This window comes from Callorhinus ursinus, unplaced genomic scaffold (genome assembly GCF_003265705.2).
Source record: "Callorhinus ursinus isolate GAN/ISIS: 27379988/994484 unplaced genomic scaffold, GSC_fseal_2.0 scaffold2, whole genome shotgun sequence".
Lineage (NCBI taxonomy): Eukaryota > Metazoa > Chordata > Mammalia > Carnivora > Otariidae > Callorhinus > Callorhinus ursinus.
The window spans coordinates 76,042,780-76,060,184 of NW_027397064.1; the positions used below are offsets into that span (position 1 = coordinate 76,042,780).

Sequence of the window (17,405 nt, forward strand, 5' to 3'; positions counted from 1 at the left end):
CTCTGCATTAAATTCAAAGTGAAGGACTTTATCTGTCTCAACCATTCTATTACTATTAGAAATAATCAAGTATGGGGGCACCTGGCTGGCTCAGTGGTAGAGCATGCAACTCTTGATCTCTGGGTCATGAGTTCAAGCCCCACGTTGGGCGTAGAGCTTACTTAAAAAAAATTAAAAATAGAGAAATAATTGAGTATAAACAGCACAAGAGAACATATGCTAGCAAACCTAAACCCTCAAAGCACCAACAAATCTCACCTTGCTGGGTGCTCAAGATGATGACCTATTCCACGAAGTATTTCTGGCGCTTTCTCTGCTTATTTATTTTAAGGACACAGAAGGAAAAAACCTCCCCTGAAAGTATTAATGAACTTGTTCAGAGATTAAACAATACCATGTAAGAAGGAAAAGAGTAAAGACTTAGATGTCCTACATTTCAGATGTCGCCGTTCTGACTCTGTGCTAGCATAGATAAGAATAGGTGGGGTGGGACATTAAAATCGAAGGTGGGCAACCTCCAGGGTACTGCCATTCCCACTGAGCTAGGACAATATCTGGCCCATAGTAGTTACTGAATACACATTGATGGAATGAATTAATCTCTTTGAGGCAGATCTAAGAATCTCATCCCCTTTTGTTTCTCCCCTTCTCCTCCCCCCTGCCTGGCTCCCTCCCTTCTCTCTCCATCCCCTTCACTTCTCAGTGGGGAATGTCAGAGGAAGAGCAGGAGAGTGATCTATAGAAATGGAAAATTTCTACCAAGAAGCAGGTGGCTAAGTCCAGGGCTGGCCCAAGGAGCTCTAGCTGCTCCTCCTTGGAGGCAGGCACCACTCGGGGGAGCCAAGGACAGGCAGCACTTGAGAGTAAAGCCAGCCTATTGTGGTCTCTTGGCTGCAGTCCTATCACCTAAGAAGGGAAGGGGTCTAGTGTGCTACAGACCTAGACCTAGGGGTCTAGGCCTTGGGTCTAGTGAACACTGCTGGTTCCTTCCTCAGCACCCTAGAGGACAACCAAGGGGGCAATCGGAGTAACTGTAAGTGGTTATGCGTGAAACATGCCCCCCCCACGGTACCCTCCCCCACCCCTTGGAGACAACAGGCTGTGTGAGGTCTTTGCTCAAAGTGCCCTTCCCTCCCACCTCTCTCACCTTTGACCTCTTGCGCTCTGTCTCTGCGTGTGTTTGCCTCATTCTTTTTTTCTCACCTCTGCCAAGGTAACAGACATGATGCAGAAAGCCCTCTTTGATTTCCTGAAGCACAGGTTTGATGGGAGGTGAGACATACAGATGTTTTTGTATTTTTATTTTCCTTTAACTGAGCATGTATGACAAATTGATTTGTGGATCTGTTTCCAGTGATTGCGGAAGTTCTCTAATTAAAAGTTAACTCAGTATTCAGGGAAGAATACAATGAAAGAATTCTGAAGATATGAAGTTATGAAGTATAGCATTGAATCCCCAAGGGAGAAAGGACCTTGAGAAGGAAAATAATCCATTTGTTTTAAGCAAATGTATGTGTTTGTCTTTATTTCCTTGCTTGTTAGTGAATTCATATCAAACTTATTTTACGAAAAATCTTGGTGAAAATATAGATTGTTTCTGACAAATGTGGTGGCTCGCTGGGAACTGTGTATGCATGTGTGTGTGTATGTGTGTGTATGCACGTGTATGTATGTGTGTGTGTGCACGTGTATATATGCGTGTGCATGCACGTGTATGTGTGTGTATGCATGCACGCATGCGTGTATGTGCATGTGTGTATGTGTGTGCACATGTGTGTGTGCATGTGTGTGTGTACATACGAAGGTATAAAGTACTGAGTTTCCTCAAAAGAAGAGTGCAAGGAATGTTTTCATCATAAGCTTCCCAAAGTGACTATTTATAGGGAAGAGTACTTGTTTGGATGCTTAGTTCTGGGTTTATTTTACCAAGAAATCACCTTGTATTTTGTTGATATATTTTGTATGTATCCTGTGATTAACATGGCTCAGTCTTTAGGAATCAAATAATTTTATCATATAAGATTTGTGAAAAATGTCTAAAAGAGTTTCTGTGTTTTGGAGAGAAATGGTAAAAAGTCCATATCGGCTCAATACTAAGTACTAAGCTCCCTCACAATGCAGAATGCATTCCTTGTAAAAATAACCACATTGCAAATACTGAAGACTTAAGAGAAATGAAGAAAATGTACATAGTGTGTACTGAGAAGTATGGGTACATGCATCCAACTACCAAATATTTTTTTAAAAAGGCTTCAAATAGGTTTTTTTTTAAATATGGTATTTTAAGGGAAAAAGTAAACATAATAATGCTTTAAGTACAAACTGTGTATATTTGTCAAAAGAAAAGCCTGGGTAATTGTGTTTAAAATATTCATTAGTTTCTGGGACTACATACAAAGAAACTGAGATTTCGGTTCCAATAATTGAGATTTTAGTTCAAGGAATCAGAATGCTTCAGTGCCCTTATGTGAATGGCTGGGTACATTACTAGAATGCCAGGCTACCTTAATAAATAGACCCCAAAATGTATAATGATTCAGACACAATGGGAGCTTACTGTTGCTCATTTAACAGTATGAGACAGGCATTCCTCAGCTACGCGGAGGGGGTTATACTGGGGAGGGGAGGATGGACAGAAAGCTTGTTCCACCCATCATTTGGGGGTCCTTGGCCTGAGGGTGGTCTCTCCAGTCAGCTGGTGGGGAGAGGTGCATGCCAGCCTGGAGGTGATGCACAGGGGCCCTCACTTTTCACTGGTCAGAACCTGGTCATGTGGCCATGCTGAATTGCAAAGCAGGCTGGGAAATGTAGTATAGCTACGTGACCAGGAGGAGAAGGAAATAGATTTTGTGGAACAAATAACCGTCTGTGCCACGTTCATCTAGTGGACACAAGACACTAAGAAAGCCATGGGTTTATCCTGTTCTTCACCCCCACTTTTCTTAAAGAAGATAAGTAGAGAATGAAGTAGTTTCAAACAAATGAAAAGCACTGAACATTAGAGTTGGGTGGAAATGTAAAAGTTCTTTTATTGTAATCTCTCTTCTTCAGCAACTACAAACAGATGGATAAACTGCTTCTGTTTGAGAATGTTTGGTTATTGGGATTTCACTTCTTGAAAAAGCATTGCAAAGAATGGCTGAACTCTGACTCTTTAACTTGATGGCAGTGGCCTTGGTTGGTCTTGCCCGCTGATGACTGGGCCATAACCCTTACCTCATGCAGCAGTCTGTGGATTGGAGGCAGCTAACATGCATGGCTTAGTCTTCTGTGTTATCGGCCACACGCACAAACATTTCCTCTAGCTATGCTTAAAGTTGCATGGTTTTAACCTGTGGTGTCTTTACCGAAGAAAGTTCTGAGCAGCGCGACCCCATAACAGCCCTTGAGCTAAACAAATCCCATCCCATAACACAGCCTGTTTGTGTCAGATTGTTTCTGTCACCACATAGCATCCTTATAAACAACGTTTTTAATGGTCTGAAAGGTAGGACCTATGGGACTAGAAGAAGGGAACTATTAGAATTTAACAAAGAGAAAGTGCGTGGCTTAATTATTTCAGGAATGAAGCATCTGAGGTTCTTCTTCAATTTTCAGGCCCAGAAAGAGGAAGTGCATTTGATGGTAACAGCAGAGATTTGTTTTGAGTCGGGTGGAGTTGCTGCATCAAGCATTTACACACACTGTTGAAGACGGTTTTAGTAAAAATAGAATTAAAATGTCAATGCCAAGTGTTCCATACAGTCTGATGGCACAGCAGACGATCCAGAGATAGGAGGAAGATTCAAAGAGCAGCAAAAGTAATAGCCAGACAAAGAGACCCAGCCCTGGAGAGCTCTGATTTATGGCAGAGTTGGGAAAAGATAGATGGTAAAGGTGGGAAGCAGAGTGGACTTGCTTTTAAATCCTAAGAGGCCAGTGCAGCAGAAAAACCAGTAATGAATTCATTCACTGAGGGTATGTAGAGACTTTGATAAGGAAGAAGCAACGTGCTTGTAGCCTCACACTGACTCTGACACATCTGCTGTGTGGGAAATAGCCTTACATTTTGAGCTATGACAATCTGCCGTATTATGTTTTACCAATTAATAAAGGGAGAGAAAACAACAAATAGTCTTTAACTGAAACCAGCCAAGAGAACAGTTACACAGAAGGCTTTCGCACAGTGATACAGCATAAACAGTATGTTCTAATGGAAACCTACTCAGTGTTTAATTGGCTATGAATGCAGTAGGTTAGACAAAAGAAAGAGTCAAGGGAAAGTCTTACTATTTTTCAGAAAGAGCAAAAAAGGGACCCGTTGGCTAAGAGACTTTCTTCAGTACTGTTTTTCAGATCCCGGTTAGAAAATAATTCAACAGATTGGATTCAAGCCAACAGCTTGATTGTTACAAAATCATAGACTTGCCCCTTTTTTAATACCTCAGATTAATTGAGCTAGTTGAGAGCTACTACTACACAGTGTTATTGCTGTGGCTGTTACTGCAGGGCCAAACTGTAATACGTGTAAGAAAAAGAACAGCATGGTACTAACTAGTTCCCAGGGGATCTTTGTCCATATGGATATCCACACATAGTGACAGTTCCTATGCACAGATCATAAAGTAGGTGCATGGCATCAGCCCGGGGAACACACAGTGGCATGGGGCTTTTCTCTGTTCATTTTACACCACAAACATTCACTGGGGATTGTCCTTCAGGATGAGGTTTGTTTGACTGGTTGAATATACCATTCATAGTCTGAACGGCAGGCAGTCAAACCAACTGCCATTTGTTGACCTATGCTAATCATTTCAAATTCCAATAAAATTGTTGCTTTATGCATTTTGACAACTAGATCAGATCAACTCTATGGCAGTTGTCGAACACTTTGTAACCAACATGATCATGGCCAAAAATCCTAAATGAACATCATGTGGCCTGTATAGATAAGATCTAAAGTTAAAGGAAGTTGTTAGCCAAAGGCTACTCAAAGGAAAAAAAAAAAAGCGGTTTCAGAAAGAATTTGAAGAAAAGAGGCCCAGAATACAACTTAGGAGACTCAGAGAGGTAGTATTTATTTATAAACAGCAGTGGGCACACCTGATGCTATCATACAGGATCCAAGGCATGGCAGAATGAAAACAACTTGCAACTGCAGTCAACAAATGGAAAAGAACACAGTGCCTTCTGTTTCAAAATCAATATCACCCTCTTATCATCTCCTTCTACCATTCTCTCTTTAAATACAGACTCATCGGTGGTCAAACACTAGAGAAACATAATTGAATACTTGAATGCCAAACAGGCATTCAAATTATCAGGTTTTGATTACAACATGTCTGACCTGACTCTCTGACCCTCAAAGTATATATAAATTTCATGGACTCTGGGGGTGGGGAGTTCATGGTAGACTGCCAATTTCTGAGGATGGTATATAAAGAAACTGTCCCTTTCCAGTCTTCAAATCTCCAGTAATTGTCTTATGTACATTATGTCCTATCAACATAGGACACTATGAATAATTATTTAGTAAAGCATTTTTATCTATTACCTTGTTTGCTCCTCCGGACAGTCCCATGAGATAGTTTGGCAAAGCCGCTATCACCATTGTATTGATTAAGATACTGATGCTCAAAAGATGACATGACTTGTCTATGGTCACACACCCAGCAAGACCAAGATCCAGGAAGAATACTCAGATCTATGTATGCCCTCCATCCCAGTTCTCTTGACAGTATACTGTTCTGCTCTTTAGAATAGTCTTCTCTATGAATACTAGGAGTTTTTTTTTTAATTAATGCACTAACGGCATTGCTTATTAGATGTAGCCAAGATAGAGTATAGAAGGACCTTATAGCTGTTCTGAACGAACATGGAAATACTAATTGTTTTTGAATGAATGTGTTATAACTAAAAGTAGCATTTTTTTGCAGAAAACTAATACTCATAGGTCATGATAGAGTGCAGCAATTATAGTGAATTCCAAAACAGAAATAAAGAACAGTTGGGATTCAGATTTGCTTAGATTTAGAGAACATTTTTTGCTAGCTTTCAGTGATATTTGCTACTATACCCAGTTGGCTGAGGAACTGAACTTCTGTTAGTGTTCATCCACCAGTCAGTAATCACTGACACTATGTCACAGAAAAGTTTCCTAGGGGAACATTTAAAAGACATATGTCAAATAAGATGCACGGAAGTACTGAAAGACACTGGGAGGAATGAGTACAACAAGAAAAGAAGTAGAAAGGACATTGTAATAAGTAAAATAATAATAATAAATATATAACTAGTATATAAAGTATATTTTTAACATATATAAAACTAAAAAATGTATATAAACTTCAATTATATTGCTGAGAAGCCTTTTACAAAAAAAGAGTTTGGATTTGGTGTCTGATTTTGGTAATAGTAAGCATCTTTGTATGGAAAATAGAAACCTGTTTTTTCTTATTGAAGGGTTTCTGGGGCTGTGTCTGTCTTGTCCTGAGCTCTTTCATGCATGCATGTGTTCTATTATTAAGAAATAACTTGTAATAATACTTACCAAGCGGCCAAATTTTGTTTTCTGCTCGGGTTGTGATCTCAAGTGGGGTCCTGGGATCCAGCCCCATGATGGGCTTCACTCCTGGTGGGGTGACAGATTCTCTCTGTCCCTCTCCCTGCCGCCCCCCTCCCTGGTCCCTAAAATAAATAAATAAATTTTTTTTAAAAAAGATGTTTGAGAAATAACTTAGATTAACAAATCTGCTGGTATTTAGTTGTCACATAAAACAAGAAAAAGAACCCTATATTGTCCATACCTTTTCCTATTTGTGGAATATATGAAGCAGTTTTTTTTTCTGTGTATGTTTGTGTTATTGTTTTGTTTGCTTGCTTTTTGGTAGAACTTGTAAAAACTTGTAAAGCTCTGTGTGTGTTTGAAAATAGCTTCGTAAACATGTTTAAAATCCAGAAAAAATAAGAGTATGCACCTGTTGGTAATCCTTTCAAATTTTAAGAATCAAAGGTCACTATTTGGCTTGTATAGAACTAGAAAACTTCATCTCCCTTATGCAGAACGGACTTTTTAGGCCCTCCAAAACTCTTTATTCTAGAAAGTTGAGTTCTGTTCCTAAATGAACCCACTTCTTTCCAGTCATAGATTTGAATTGCTCTGGAACTTGACTCTGTGTTCCTAACCAGCAGCTCTATTCTTAAACAACAAACAGAAACACACAAATAAACCAGCAAACCCTATTCTGTAAATAAAGGAGCTGTGAGCACGGGACTGCCCATGAGATTTCATACCTTAAATTGCAAAGGCCTCCTGAGTAATGGAGACTGAGACATGAGATTCACTTGACTTTAACCTCATTGAAATCCTGACCACCTCTCTGCACATGGTCAAGGTCGACTGCATCTACGCTTGATGATTTGGCTTGCATCTGGGCATTCAGGGTTGCTAGAGAAGAAAACTGAAACTCTAAGAGACTTATGAGTCAGGTGACTAAGTCCTGGCCTGGTGTTTGTGGTCTGGCCTGGTCTGTGCTTTAGGCCTTCTTAGCCTCTCACTAATCATGTGGAACTTCCTCTCTGTGTCTCAGTTTTCTTGGCAAAATGAAGACGTTGTACTTGACCAGTGTTTTCCAATGTCTTTTAGCAGTTGAACAGCTTTTTACAATGAAATCATATATAAAGCCCCAATGTAGAAAACAGAAATGTGGAGGCGTTTGCCTGGCATGGATGGTAGGAACTCTGGTGCTCCGCCAACTCAGCTTCCCTTCAGTGTTCCCAATGGACTGAGGGTATTTCACAAAGCCCTTGGTTTCTGCAGAAGATAATTTGAAGATGCTTCACATAATTTATTAATGCTTAAAAATTCTAAAAAATGTGAAAATTTAAAACTTACCGACCATCTACATTTTATAAATACAATACAATGACACAAGAAGGTGCTTTGCGTTAAAATGGTATCAGAACTTTTGTACAGCCTGTTGCTTTAAAGAAGCAATTTCCATTCATTTGTGAAAAGGAGTATTTTATATTTTCCTTAAGGCTTTGGGTCACTGAAGTCAGGTGAAGAGTCTCCTGAGAGGGCTGATAGTATACTAAAACAAGTGTGAGGTGACATATGGCTCAATTACTATTCACAACTCTACCTCTTCCCTGCCCCAACCCCCAAAGGCATATAAAAATGAAGGAGAATGGGTGCACTACGCATAAAGGGAAGGAGCACTACTCTTTTGTCTCCTTTCTGGAACTCTGCCAAGCTCTGAAAATAAGAATGGAGAAAGGTCCTTTCCGTGGTGGCAATAACTGGCTTAGAGAGGCATTCTTTGCATTCTGCAGGTAGATAATCTGAAATTGATCAATGCCAGTTTAAAGTCAAGAATTTTAAAACTATAAATTCCAGAGATCCTTATGTGATCAATCATATGCAAATAGACTCCTCTCTCTGTTCATTTGCAGTGTTTTTGCTTTATTCTTCTCCTGCATAAGTGCAGGAAACTTTCCGACTTCCCCAAGTCCTCGCAACGATCCTCACATTGCCCTCAACTGTTGTGTCTCTGGCTCCCCACTTTATGCATTCAAAGTCTTAAGCAAATATGCTGAGAATCTTATGCATGCAGAAGAGAAATCATATTTACTATATTCTTAGAAATGAAACATTCCTTTGGGCTTGGGGAGAAATGCTTTTTGTATCATGAATTTAACTGTTGAGCACCAGGAATGCAACATCGCTACCAACTGGTTGAGTGTCGATGATGAAAATGAAGAGGGCTTTCCCCTTTGACCAGCAGCATTGATACATCTGGGCAGAGCATTCGTATTTTCTGGAGTCTTGTTCAAGAGCAAATCAACTGTGAATTATAGGGAAATTGTATTGCTCTTTCCCAGAAAGAGCATGGTTTATTCATATGTTTTGATTCCCTCCTGATATGGTGTGCATTATAAAGAGAATTTGGCAAGGTAGGTAGTGGTGGAGGAAGAGCTGCTTTTTAAACAACAGGTTTGTTTTTGGTTTAGTTTTGGTTTTGGTTAAACAGCCAAAACCTTCCTCCATTCTACCCGGCTTATATTTTAATACTAGCCAAAGCCTGTTTAAAATACTTGTGGCCAATGTTTATTATACGGTGGTCGCAGGGCTGTATGTAAAGTGGTTATTAAGTACTATGGTTATAAATCACTTGAGAGCCCCATAACATTTTTTACTGGCTTGTTCTGTTCTGTGTTCCTATTCATAGGATATCAATAACAAGAGTGACAGCTGACATTTCTCTTGCTAAGAGGTCTGTCCTAAATAATCCCAGCAAGAGAGCAATAATCGAACGTTCGAACACTCGGTCCAGCTTAGGTAAGATGTTCAAATGTGGTACTTGTCCAAGCTATGCTTTCAGAGTGGGATGACACATGTTTTGTTTGCGAATGTCTTTTTTCCAATTTGCTCCCCATTCTGAATGGGGAAGTGCTGATGAACTGAAAAGAATGGTATCCACAGAAAAGAAGGGAACAGAGTCCTATAGCCACTGGAGCCTCCTCTCTCAGCTCTAGTCATTTAGTTAATTAGTAGTCTGGTGGGAAGAATCCTCATTGGGTTCTCCTGGTATGTTACTGCCTAACCACGTGAAACCACTCATCTCCACTCTGCCCCAGCTTCTCAATGAGGCTAATGATATCTGTCATACCTGAGTCACAGCTGACATGAAAGAAAATGAGATGTTCAACCTTCTCAGATCTTTAGAAGAAAGCTAGATAATGGTGTTTTAGTGTTGCTTCTGCTGCTAGCTGGTAGTACCCAGAATAGTCACAGCTTTAAGTGGAAAGAGCCATGAACATGAATAACATGCAGGGAGTATAAATGCGTCTTTCCTGGAGCACAGTCAGAAAGCATTCTGAAATTCACCATGATGGAGAAGGGAAAAATACCATGTTGCTGGGGCGCCTGGGTGGCTCAGATGGTTAAGCATCTGCTTTCGGCTCAGGTCGTGGTCCCAGGGTCCTGGGATCAGGCCCCACGTCAGGCTCCTGGCTCATCGGGGAGCCTGCTTCTCCCTCTCCCTCTGCCTCTCTCCTTGCTCATGCTCTCTCTCTCTTTCTCTCTATCTCTGTGTCTCAAATGAATGGGTGAAGTCTTTAAAAAAAAAAATACCACATTGCTACCGGATTGCAGGGTGCTTATCTCACGGCGTCAAAAAATGAATCTCGCAGACACGAAAGGGTGAGGTGAAAGTTTATTAAGTGAAGATGAGAACAGAAAGGAAAGAAAAAAAAAATCTCTAAAGTGAGAGGGGTCCCGAGTGGGTTGCCACTGTGGGCTTTCACTGACGGTCTTTTATTGATAACTGACTAGGGAGTGTAAATCTTGACGTCCCTGCCACTGACAGCACTGTTTACTTTTTGTTTGTAGTTTGGTAATTTTCAGTGGTCCACCTGTAGCTGTTACAGAGATATCTCTGACATTTAAGACAAATGAGGTAGACTCGTTAGTCTCATTATATTCCCTCATCTCTGGTTTTGTTCGCCTCAGCATTTTCCCCAACTGGGATTGCTGTGAGCCCGAACACATAGCCCCCCTGTGTGAGCCTAGTCACATAGCCCCCTACCTATCTCTCCCTACCTAGCCCCACCTGCCTCTTACTCAATATGTGGTTAGCTACATAAAGCCATGGATGAACAGGGCTGTGGGAAATGGAATCACCATCCACAGAAACAAGTCCATGCCGCTGGAGAATAACGACATTCATCTCAAGAGCCTGTTTGTGCTTTCTGTGATTGCCAAGAGTGGTAAAATCCACTTAAAACTTTCTAGGAGTCTCTTGCATTCACATTCTGAGGGCAGTTTGTTTTACTCCCCTCTTCCTCGTGGGCAGGGTAGGAAAAATAGGGGTCTTCTGTGTCACAACATTTTTTTAAACAACTGAAATGATGATAGAAAACAAAAAAATTCCAAGATAGCTTGCACGCCCAAACATCCTATGCAAGAATTTGTTGGAGGCTGAACCTTGACCCTGAGCCAAGAATTGTACAGATTAGAAAGAGGCTACGAAGTATCATCTCTGTATTCCTGGCATGGGATTGGCACATGGTAATTGTTCAATAAATGTTTGTTGGATGGTTTATGAAAAAATGTTAAACATACCAATGGAATAGTTGTCAGTCCTTGTGAGGGCAAGATCCCGGACATCAGTGGTTCTTTCCTTAGTTCAGTATTTAGATCTTTCACATACAGAGTGAAACACTCTTAAAGATACAGTATTTTGACCTTAAGGAAGTAATAATGGAAGAGTTGATGATGAATCAGATTAGGGGACTGACTAAAGTTAAATGCTGTGGGAGACAAGGATGCCAAATTAGATAGAAGATTTCTTAAGCAAGCATCCATTGTCTATTCTCCTGTCTTCCACTCTCCTTTTCACTCCACAAAGTGCCTTTGACTTTTGATTACTCCTTCCTCTGATGTATAATGAGAGGTTAAAAAACACTTAAATGCATACGCAAGGTTGCCTGACTCTAACCATCTACCCCAGCCAAGGGTCTTATGGATATTCTTTGAAGTCATTCTGTGTAATCTAGTCACCTGTTTCAGTCCAGTGGAGTGGAGTTAGTGTAAATATTGAGGACAAAACAAGGTGAATGTCAGTTCACTGGTTTTTCCCTTTGCTTTGCAAATTCATATACCTACAACCATTAGAAATAATTTAATGGCAATCTATTATAATAACCACTACGTGAGCCACTTATGTCCATTTGCCTGCTTGTTAATGCACATTTGTACATTCCGCCATCACATGTTTATTGTTATGTGCTGCCACACATTATGCCAGACTTAGGAAGGACAAACATAACTAAGAAAAATATCTTACCCATAAGCCACTGGAAAGAAGGGGCAGATGATTAAAATGCTGTCTGATAATGGAATTATGAGCCAAGAGCTAGGGATATAAAGAAAGAAGGGTAGGGAGTAAGAGGTATCAAAGAAGACTTCGAGGAAGTTATATTTGAGCCGGTTCTTCAAGGCAGACAAAAATGTGCAAAGGCATCAGCATTTGTGTGGTTGATAAACAAGTAGTTTGTGCACAGAATGCTTAGGAAAGGGGAGTGGGTGGCATGGTTTGAAAGCAACAGGGAAAGAGACTAGAAAAGTAGGTTGAGGCCAGTGTGTTAGAGCTCTAAGTATGCCTTGCTAAAGAAAACTCCAAAGTAGATTCTATGAAATGTGAATTCTAAAGGATACTAATAGTTGTTACATCCAAAATGGTTTCCATAGTCAAATTTGGAAATTTGGATTAAACAGTTGGCAGTCTTTACTGCAAGTCTTCCAAGAGCCATTAAGATACAAAGGGTAATGCATGTTTGAAATTCCAAAAGAAACTATTAAAGCCTGCAATATTTTGCAAAAATATCTCTTTTTCCTCTTAGGATATTTTAAGGGATTAGTGTTCCAGGGTACTCACTTTGGGAACTATTGCTCTGAACCCAAAGGAGTAGTTTCAGCATTTGGATATAAGAAAGATCACAGATGACAGAGATGCTGGAGAGAGGTGGGTCTGGATTGGTCATAGTCAAGTTATAGAAGTGTTCGTGGAGGTTCTTCCAGCATTGTAATCCGTGACTTCTCAGGGCCCCATTTGTCTGAAATAAGATCATGATGAAACTTCCATTGGAACCTTCCTCTGGAACCGAGAATCAGCATGGGAAGTGAAGATTGCTGGATTAGCTTGAAGTTTTTCTTTAAGAAAATGAGCTATGTAGATATATATGCCGTTCTCTTTCTCAGACATCCAGTTTATGTATTGAATTCCAAATACATATTATGCAAATATGGACCCACTCTAGTATATGATGTGGCCTCTGCAGCCTTCTGGCTTCCTTGCCTAAGCACCTCTCCACTCCTGCCAGAGTTCCCATTGCCTAAGAGTTCTGTGTTGTCTAAGTCTTGGATGTGCTTGCCCTCTGCATAGGTCAAAAACCACATTTACCTCATTGCTGATGCAGAATAAATAAGGCTAGGTATTTCTGTGTTATTTACACAGTGTGCCTCAAGGGTTCTTTGTACTAGAGCAGTCCAGTTTGCCTCACTACCTTTTTGCTACTTCAGGAAACATTGTATTCAGATTTGAAATTTAAAGCAGTGCAGACTTGTTCTGCCATAGTCCTGGACAGGAGTTAAACCAGTGACAATTTAATGACAACATCAAATGGAGAGCATACCCCAACAGCCAGAGGCTGAAATCTACTACAGTACAAATACACTTTATTTTCTGAACTTCTCTTATAAGAAAAATCTTTTTTTAACTGTTTTTGACATGTGAGAAAAAAGGGACAGGTGTGTTATTATTACTCACAAGTGTAGTATGTGACTTCAGAAGAATTTTGCAAATGAGCCTAATTGTCCAAATTCTTTACATAAATGTCTTGGGAGCTAGTCATCTTTCAAAGTAATATAAAATCTTTCAGACCACTGGGATTGGATCATATGAAAAATGATAGCTATGTTCACTCTTGAAATTCCTATTTCTAATACAAATCATGCATTAAACATCAGTGATTTTGTGGGAAGAATTTTAGGCTATTATATGCAAAGCCCAAGAAACTAGAGTTACAAGATAGTCTTGAGCATTCATGCTCCCGCACACCCTGTCAGTATGTCTGGTTATGGAAGGGAGGACTCTTTGGTGGGTGATGTGAACCAGTATGTCTGGTTATGGAAGGGAGGACTTTTTGGTGGGTGACGTGAACTTGAATATATACTGTATAAGCAAAACAAATCATGGCATTCTGGTAGAAACCCTTTTCAACGGGTATATTTAAAGCAACATCACCTCTTTCCTAGGCCATCTTTGAAGTAATTTACATTAGGCAACTTTGTCTACTCTGTGTAATTTAAACGAGATTACAACATTGCTAGGTCATGCCTATAATGCACAGGCCAAAAATAAAAATAAGTAAAAAATAAAACAAGACCATCTCTCTGAAAATTAAGTAGTCTAATTCAGACTTTGAATATGACCCAATATATCAGGTGATTTATAAAATATATATGAAAAAACTTTTTATGTTTTAGAAAACCAAATTATGTTTTTATAGATAATCTGCTTTGTTTTAAAAATAGCTGGCTTGCTTCAGACATGGAGAATAACTAGATTTTTTTATTTGACTAGATTCATGCAGAGATTCAGGTCACTTGGCTATTACAGCCAGTTGAATAGATTTCATTCTCAAGGCATTTCAGCATTTATAATATAATTGCCTTAGTTTTTTTTTTTTAATACTGAAGATTATGCCTTAGACCAAGTGTACTGGCTCTAATACTTGAATTAAGACATAGTAATATGTTAGTTGTAAGAGTAGACCCAGACATTTAACCCTGGATAAAAAATATGCATATCAGTCAAAACAGATGAATTGTGGGGTTTTAAAAATACATATTTCCAAAATATTAATATATAAATTGTTGATTGGTTGAAATATTTCAGTGTAATTTGCTTTCCGTGTGATGTTGCTCTACACATGTATTTCAGCTCTTTCCTAAGTGTGGTTTCAGCTTTCATAGCTAAGTAAAAGTTCTTTAGAACAAAGCAACAATCATAAACAACATAGCTATATAAATAACTTAATTTCAGGACAAGTGTAAGAAGTGAGTTAAGAGGACCATCTCAGTTTTTTTCACCAAATATTTGGTTTGGTGAAAACCAACCAAAACTCAACCCATCTCTCTCTCTTTAGAAAAGATCTTAAGTTAAAAGAAGTATGAAATTCAAAATGTTCTGTTTTGCAATGTAGACAAACATCAGAAAGGGGTACTATGTTTTTAAATATAAGAACTAATTAATAAAAATAACCATGTCCTGTTATTTATTATTTCTCCTTTTAGCGGAAGTACAAAGTGAAATTGAAAGAATCTTTGAGTTGGCAAGATCTTTGCAACTGGTTGTTCTTGATGCAGACACCATCAATCACCCTGCACAACTTATAAAGACTTCTTTAGCACCAATTATTGTTCATGTAAAAGTCTCATCTCCAAAGGTAATTAGCTCATTTGTCCCTTAAGGATCAGAAGCTCCTTTCCTTTGAAATATTCTTTGCTCTGTGCTTTTTTGTTAGTCAGGAGAATATCTTATTGAGACCCTTTTTAATGGGCAGTTTTAATTCCCACAGTCTGTACAGGTTCTAGAAATTCTAAGAGAGCAAATAAAGAATAGCCATTGTTTTAAAGAAGGTCACTCTCTATTGTGGTTCCCCAGCCAGGCAGTTATGCAAGAATATAATAGAAACAAAAAGTTAAGAAAGATGAGAAAAAGTAAGTATGGCTTTTCAGAGACTTTGGGTTCTATCTTAGTAAATTTCTTGGGGAATATTGATTCCTGTAGCACCTACATTCTCTCCCTGGTTGAGAGAGTACATAGTTCAAGAAAGGTATATGCATTTATCATATATAAAGTCAAACATCACTGCATAAAATCTCTGATGGAAAAGTTATAGATGTTTATATATGTGCTCAGGTTGGGTTCTTCAAGGAATAGGTATTCTGTGATTAAACACAATGGGATATCTGCCATGTGTCTTTATGCCACAAAGGTAGATAAAAATAAAAGTGAGACTGCCTCAAATTGGTCTCTTTTGATTTGGTTGTTCTTTCATTTTTAAGAAGTGATGACATTCTAAAAAGTTAATGTGAAAAAGATATCCTAGGGAGGTACTACCTTAATAATTAGTTTATTTTTAATGCCTCCAAGAGTGCAGTTTAGCACTAAAATGCCAATTCAATTTCCAACCAGAGCAGTAGTCGCCTCTCTCAGATGGAGAATGTCCAAAGAAGCTGCGTCCTTCCCCAACCCCTCAGCCTTCCATCTCTGCAGGCACTGGTTCTACACAGGATGGACTTGGGAATCCTGACCAAACCAGGACCTTCTGGGAACCATTAGAATGGACTGAACTTGCCTTGACCACCTGGCGGTCTCTTTGGCCCAGAAACTGAAGGGGATTCAAGCACCCTTCATCGCAGCAGAATAGATCTCAGCCTCTTTCTGCTGCTGCCTCATCACCAGGGGATCATTAAGTGTAGGAACAGGGGCTCCTATGGACATACGCGCTGAGGTGTCATAGAGCCTCACTGACTAGTACCATTTTGGGGGTGAGGGCCCTGTTTCAGCTAAAAAAAATGGAAGGGAGAGGGAGTATATGACAAATGCAGTTACAGCAGTGCCCAAATGACACAGATATTCACTGGTTTATATGCAGCAATATGCCAGTGCAAATGTTTTGCCTAGATTTCTATCATGAAATCTTCTTATTAATGTAAACTGGAACACCTCAATAATTATCAGTGACCAAAAGGACCAGTTACATAAAAGACTGATACTTATCTGATATTGAGATAGTGAACTAAAATAGTACTTAACTGAATTTGGACATAAATGACCTGGTACAGAGCAATCCCTCCACTTTTGCAGGGCTCTCTTTGAAATTTCTGGGTAAAATCTAGGGCGGGAACTTGAGATCCCACTAGGACCCACACAGAGAGAGAATAGGATGCACACACCAAAGCCACGGTAAGTGAGAGCTGGTGTAAGTGGGTGATGTCATTACGGAGTTTACATATGTGATTTTTCATATTGTGTTTCCTCTTTATTAATACTCAGGGCTAACCAGACTATTAAAAAGGTCTTGGTTTATTCATTTTTCTTTTAACTCATTGATTCATGTCTTCTTCTATCAGGTTTTACAGCGGTTGATTAAATCTAGAGGAAAGTCCCAAAGCAAACATTTAAATGTTCAACTGGTGGCAGCTGACAAACTTGCACAATGTCCCCCAGTAAGTACCATCACTTTTTGTCTTAGTCATTCTTGCCAAGACAGGAGAGGGTGGTGTGTTTTGTGTTTTTTGTTTTCCTATTACCATTGTCATTTTTGTTCTAGAATGAGGGTGATGATATGTTACCATAAACATACAGGGTTTTTCGAACAAAGGGCTGTTGTCATGTTGGCTACACTCAGGCATCCAGAACTGGGTGGTGTCTGCCATGTAAGAAGAAATGAACCTAGTGTCCTGTGTCCCATGTCCTCGCCTGCTACCTTGACCTCGCAGACACTCGGCAGACTGCTTAATCCAGTCATGGGGACACGTTTATGAAAAGAGAAAAACAAACAAAACATCCTGATTTGACTTTCCTTTAATTTTTCTGCCAGAAAGTTCCAGTAGGCAGAAAAGATATGACCTTGAAGGCTGAGAATTTATGGGAACTAGAAGAGCCCTGCGGTTATAGCAGATGAAGAGGTCAGGGTTAAGTAAGATGAAAAATCAAATTATAGCGATGTTTGTCCTGGTGCCATTGCCAGCAAACAGCGGCTGAGCTGGAAGCCAAGACGATGGCAGGGATTTTGGTGGGTGCGGGGAGGTGACTGCCCCCGCCGTGGGTCACCAGTGGCTGATCAGTCTG

At 39.6% G+C, this 17,405-nt stretch overlaps 1 protein-coding gene across 7 annotated transcripts in view; it reads left to right on the forward strand.

The window, feature by feature from the left end:
- CACNB4 (calcium voltage-gated channel auxiliary subunit beta 4) overlaps nucleotides 1-17,405 on the forward strand; it is a 244,231-nt gene that overhangs the window by 205,415 nt on the left and 21,411 nt on the right. For all 7 annotated transcript variants that reach the window (XM_073884080.1, XM_073884084.1, XM_073884088.1 and 4 more), the window contains 4 exons: nucleotides 1,214-1,272; nucleotides 9,210-9,319; nucleotides 14,840-14,991; nucleotides 16,685-16,780. In XM_073884080.1, coding sequence (XP_073740181.1) covers nucleotides 1,214-1,272; nucleotides 9,210-9,319; nucleotides 14,840-14,991; nucleotides 16,685-16,780 — 417 coding nt within the window. The remainder of the gene's footprint in view (nucleotides 1-1,213; nucleotides 1,273-9,209; nucleotides 9,320-14,839; nucleotides 14,992-16,684; nucleotides 16,781-17,405) is intronic.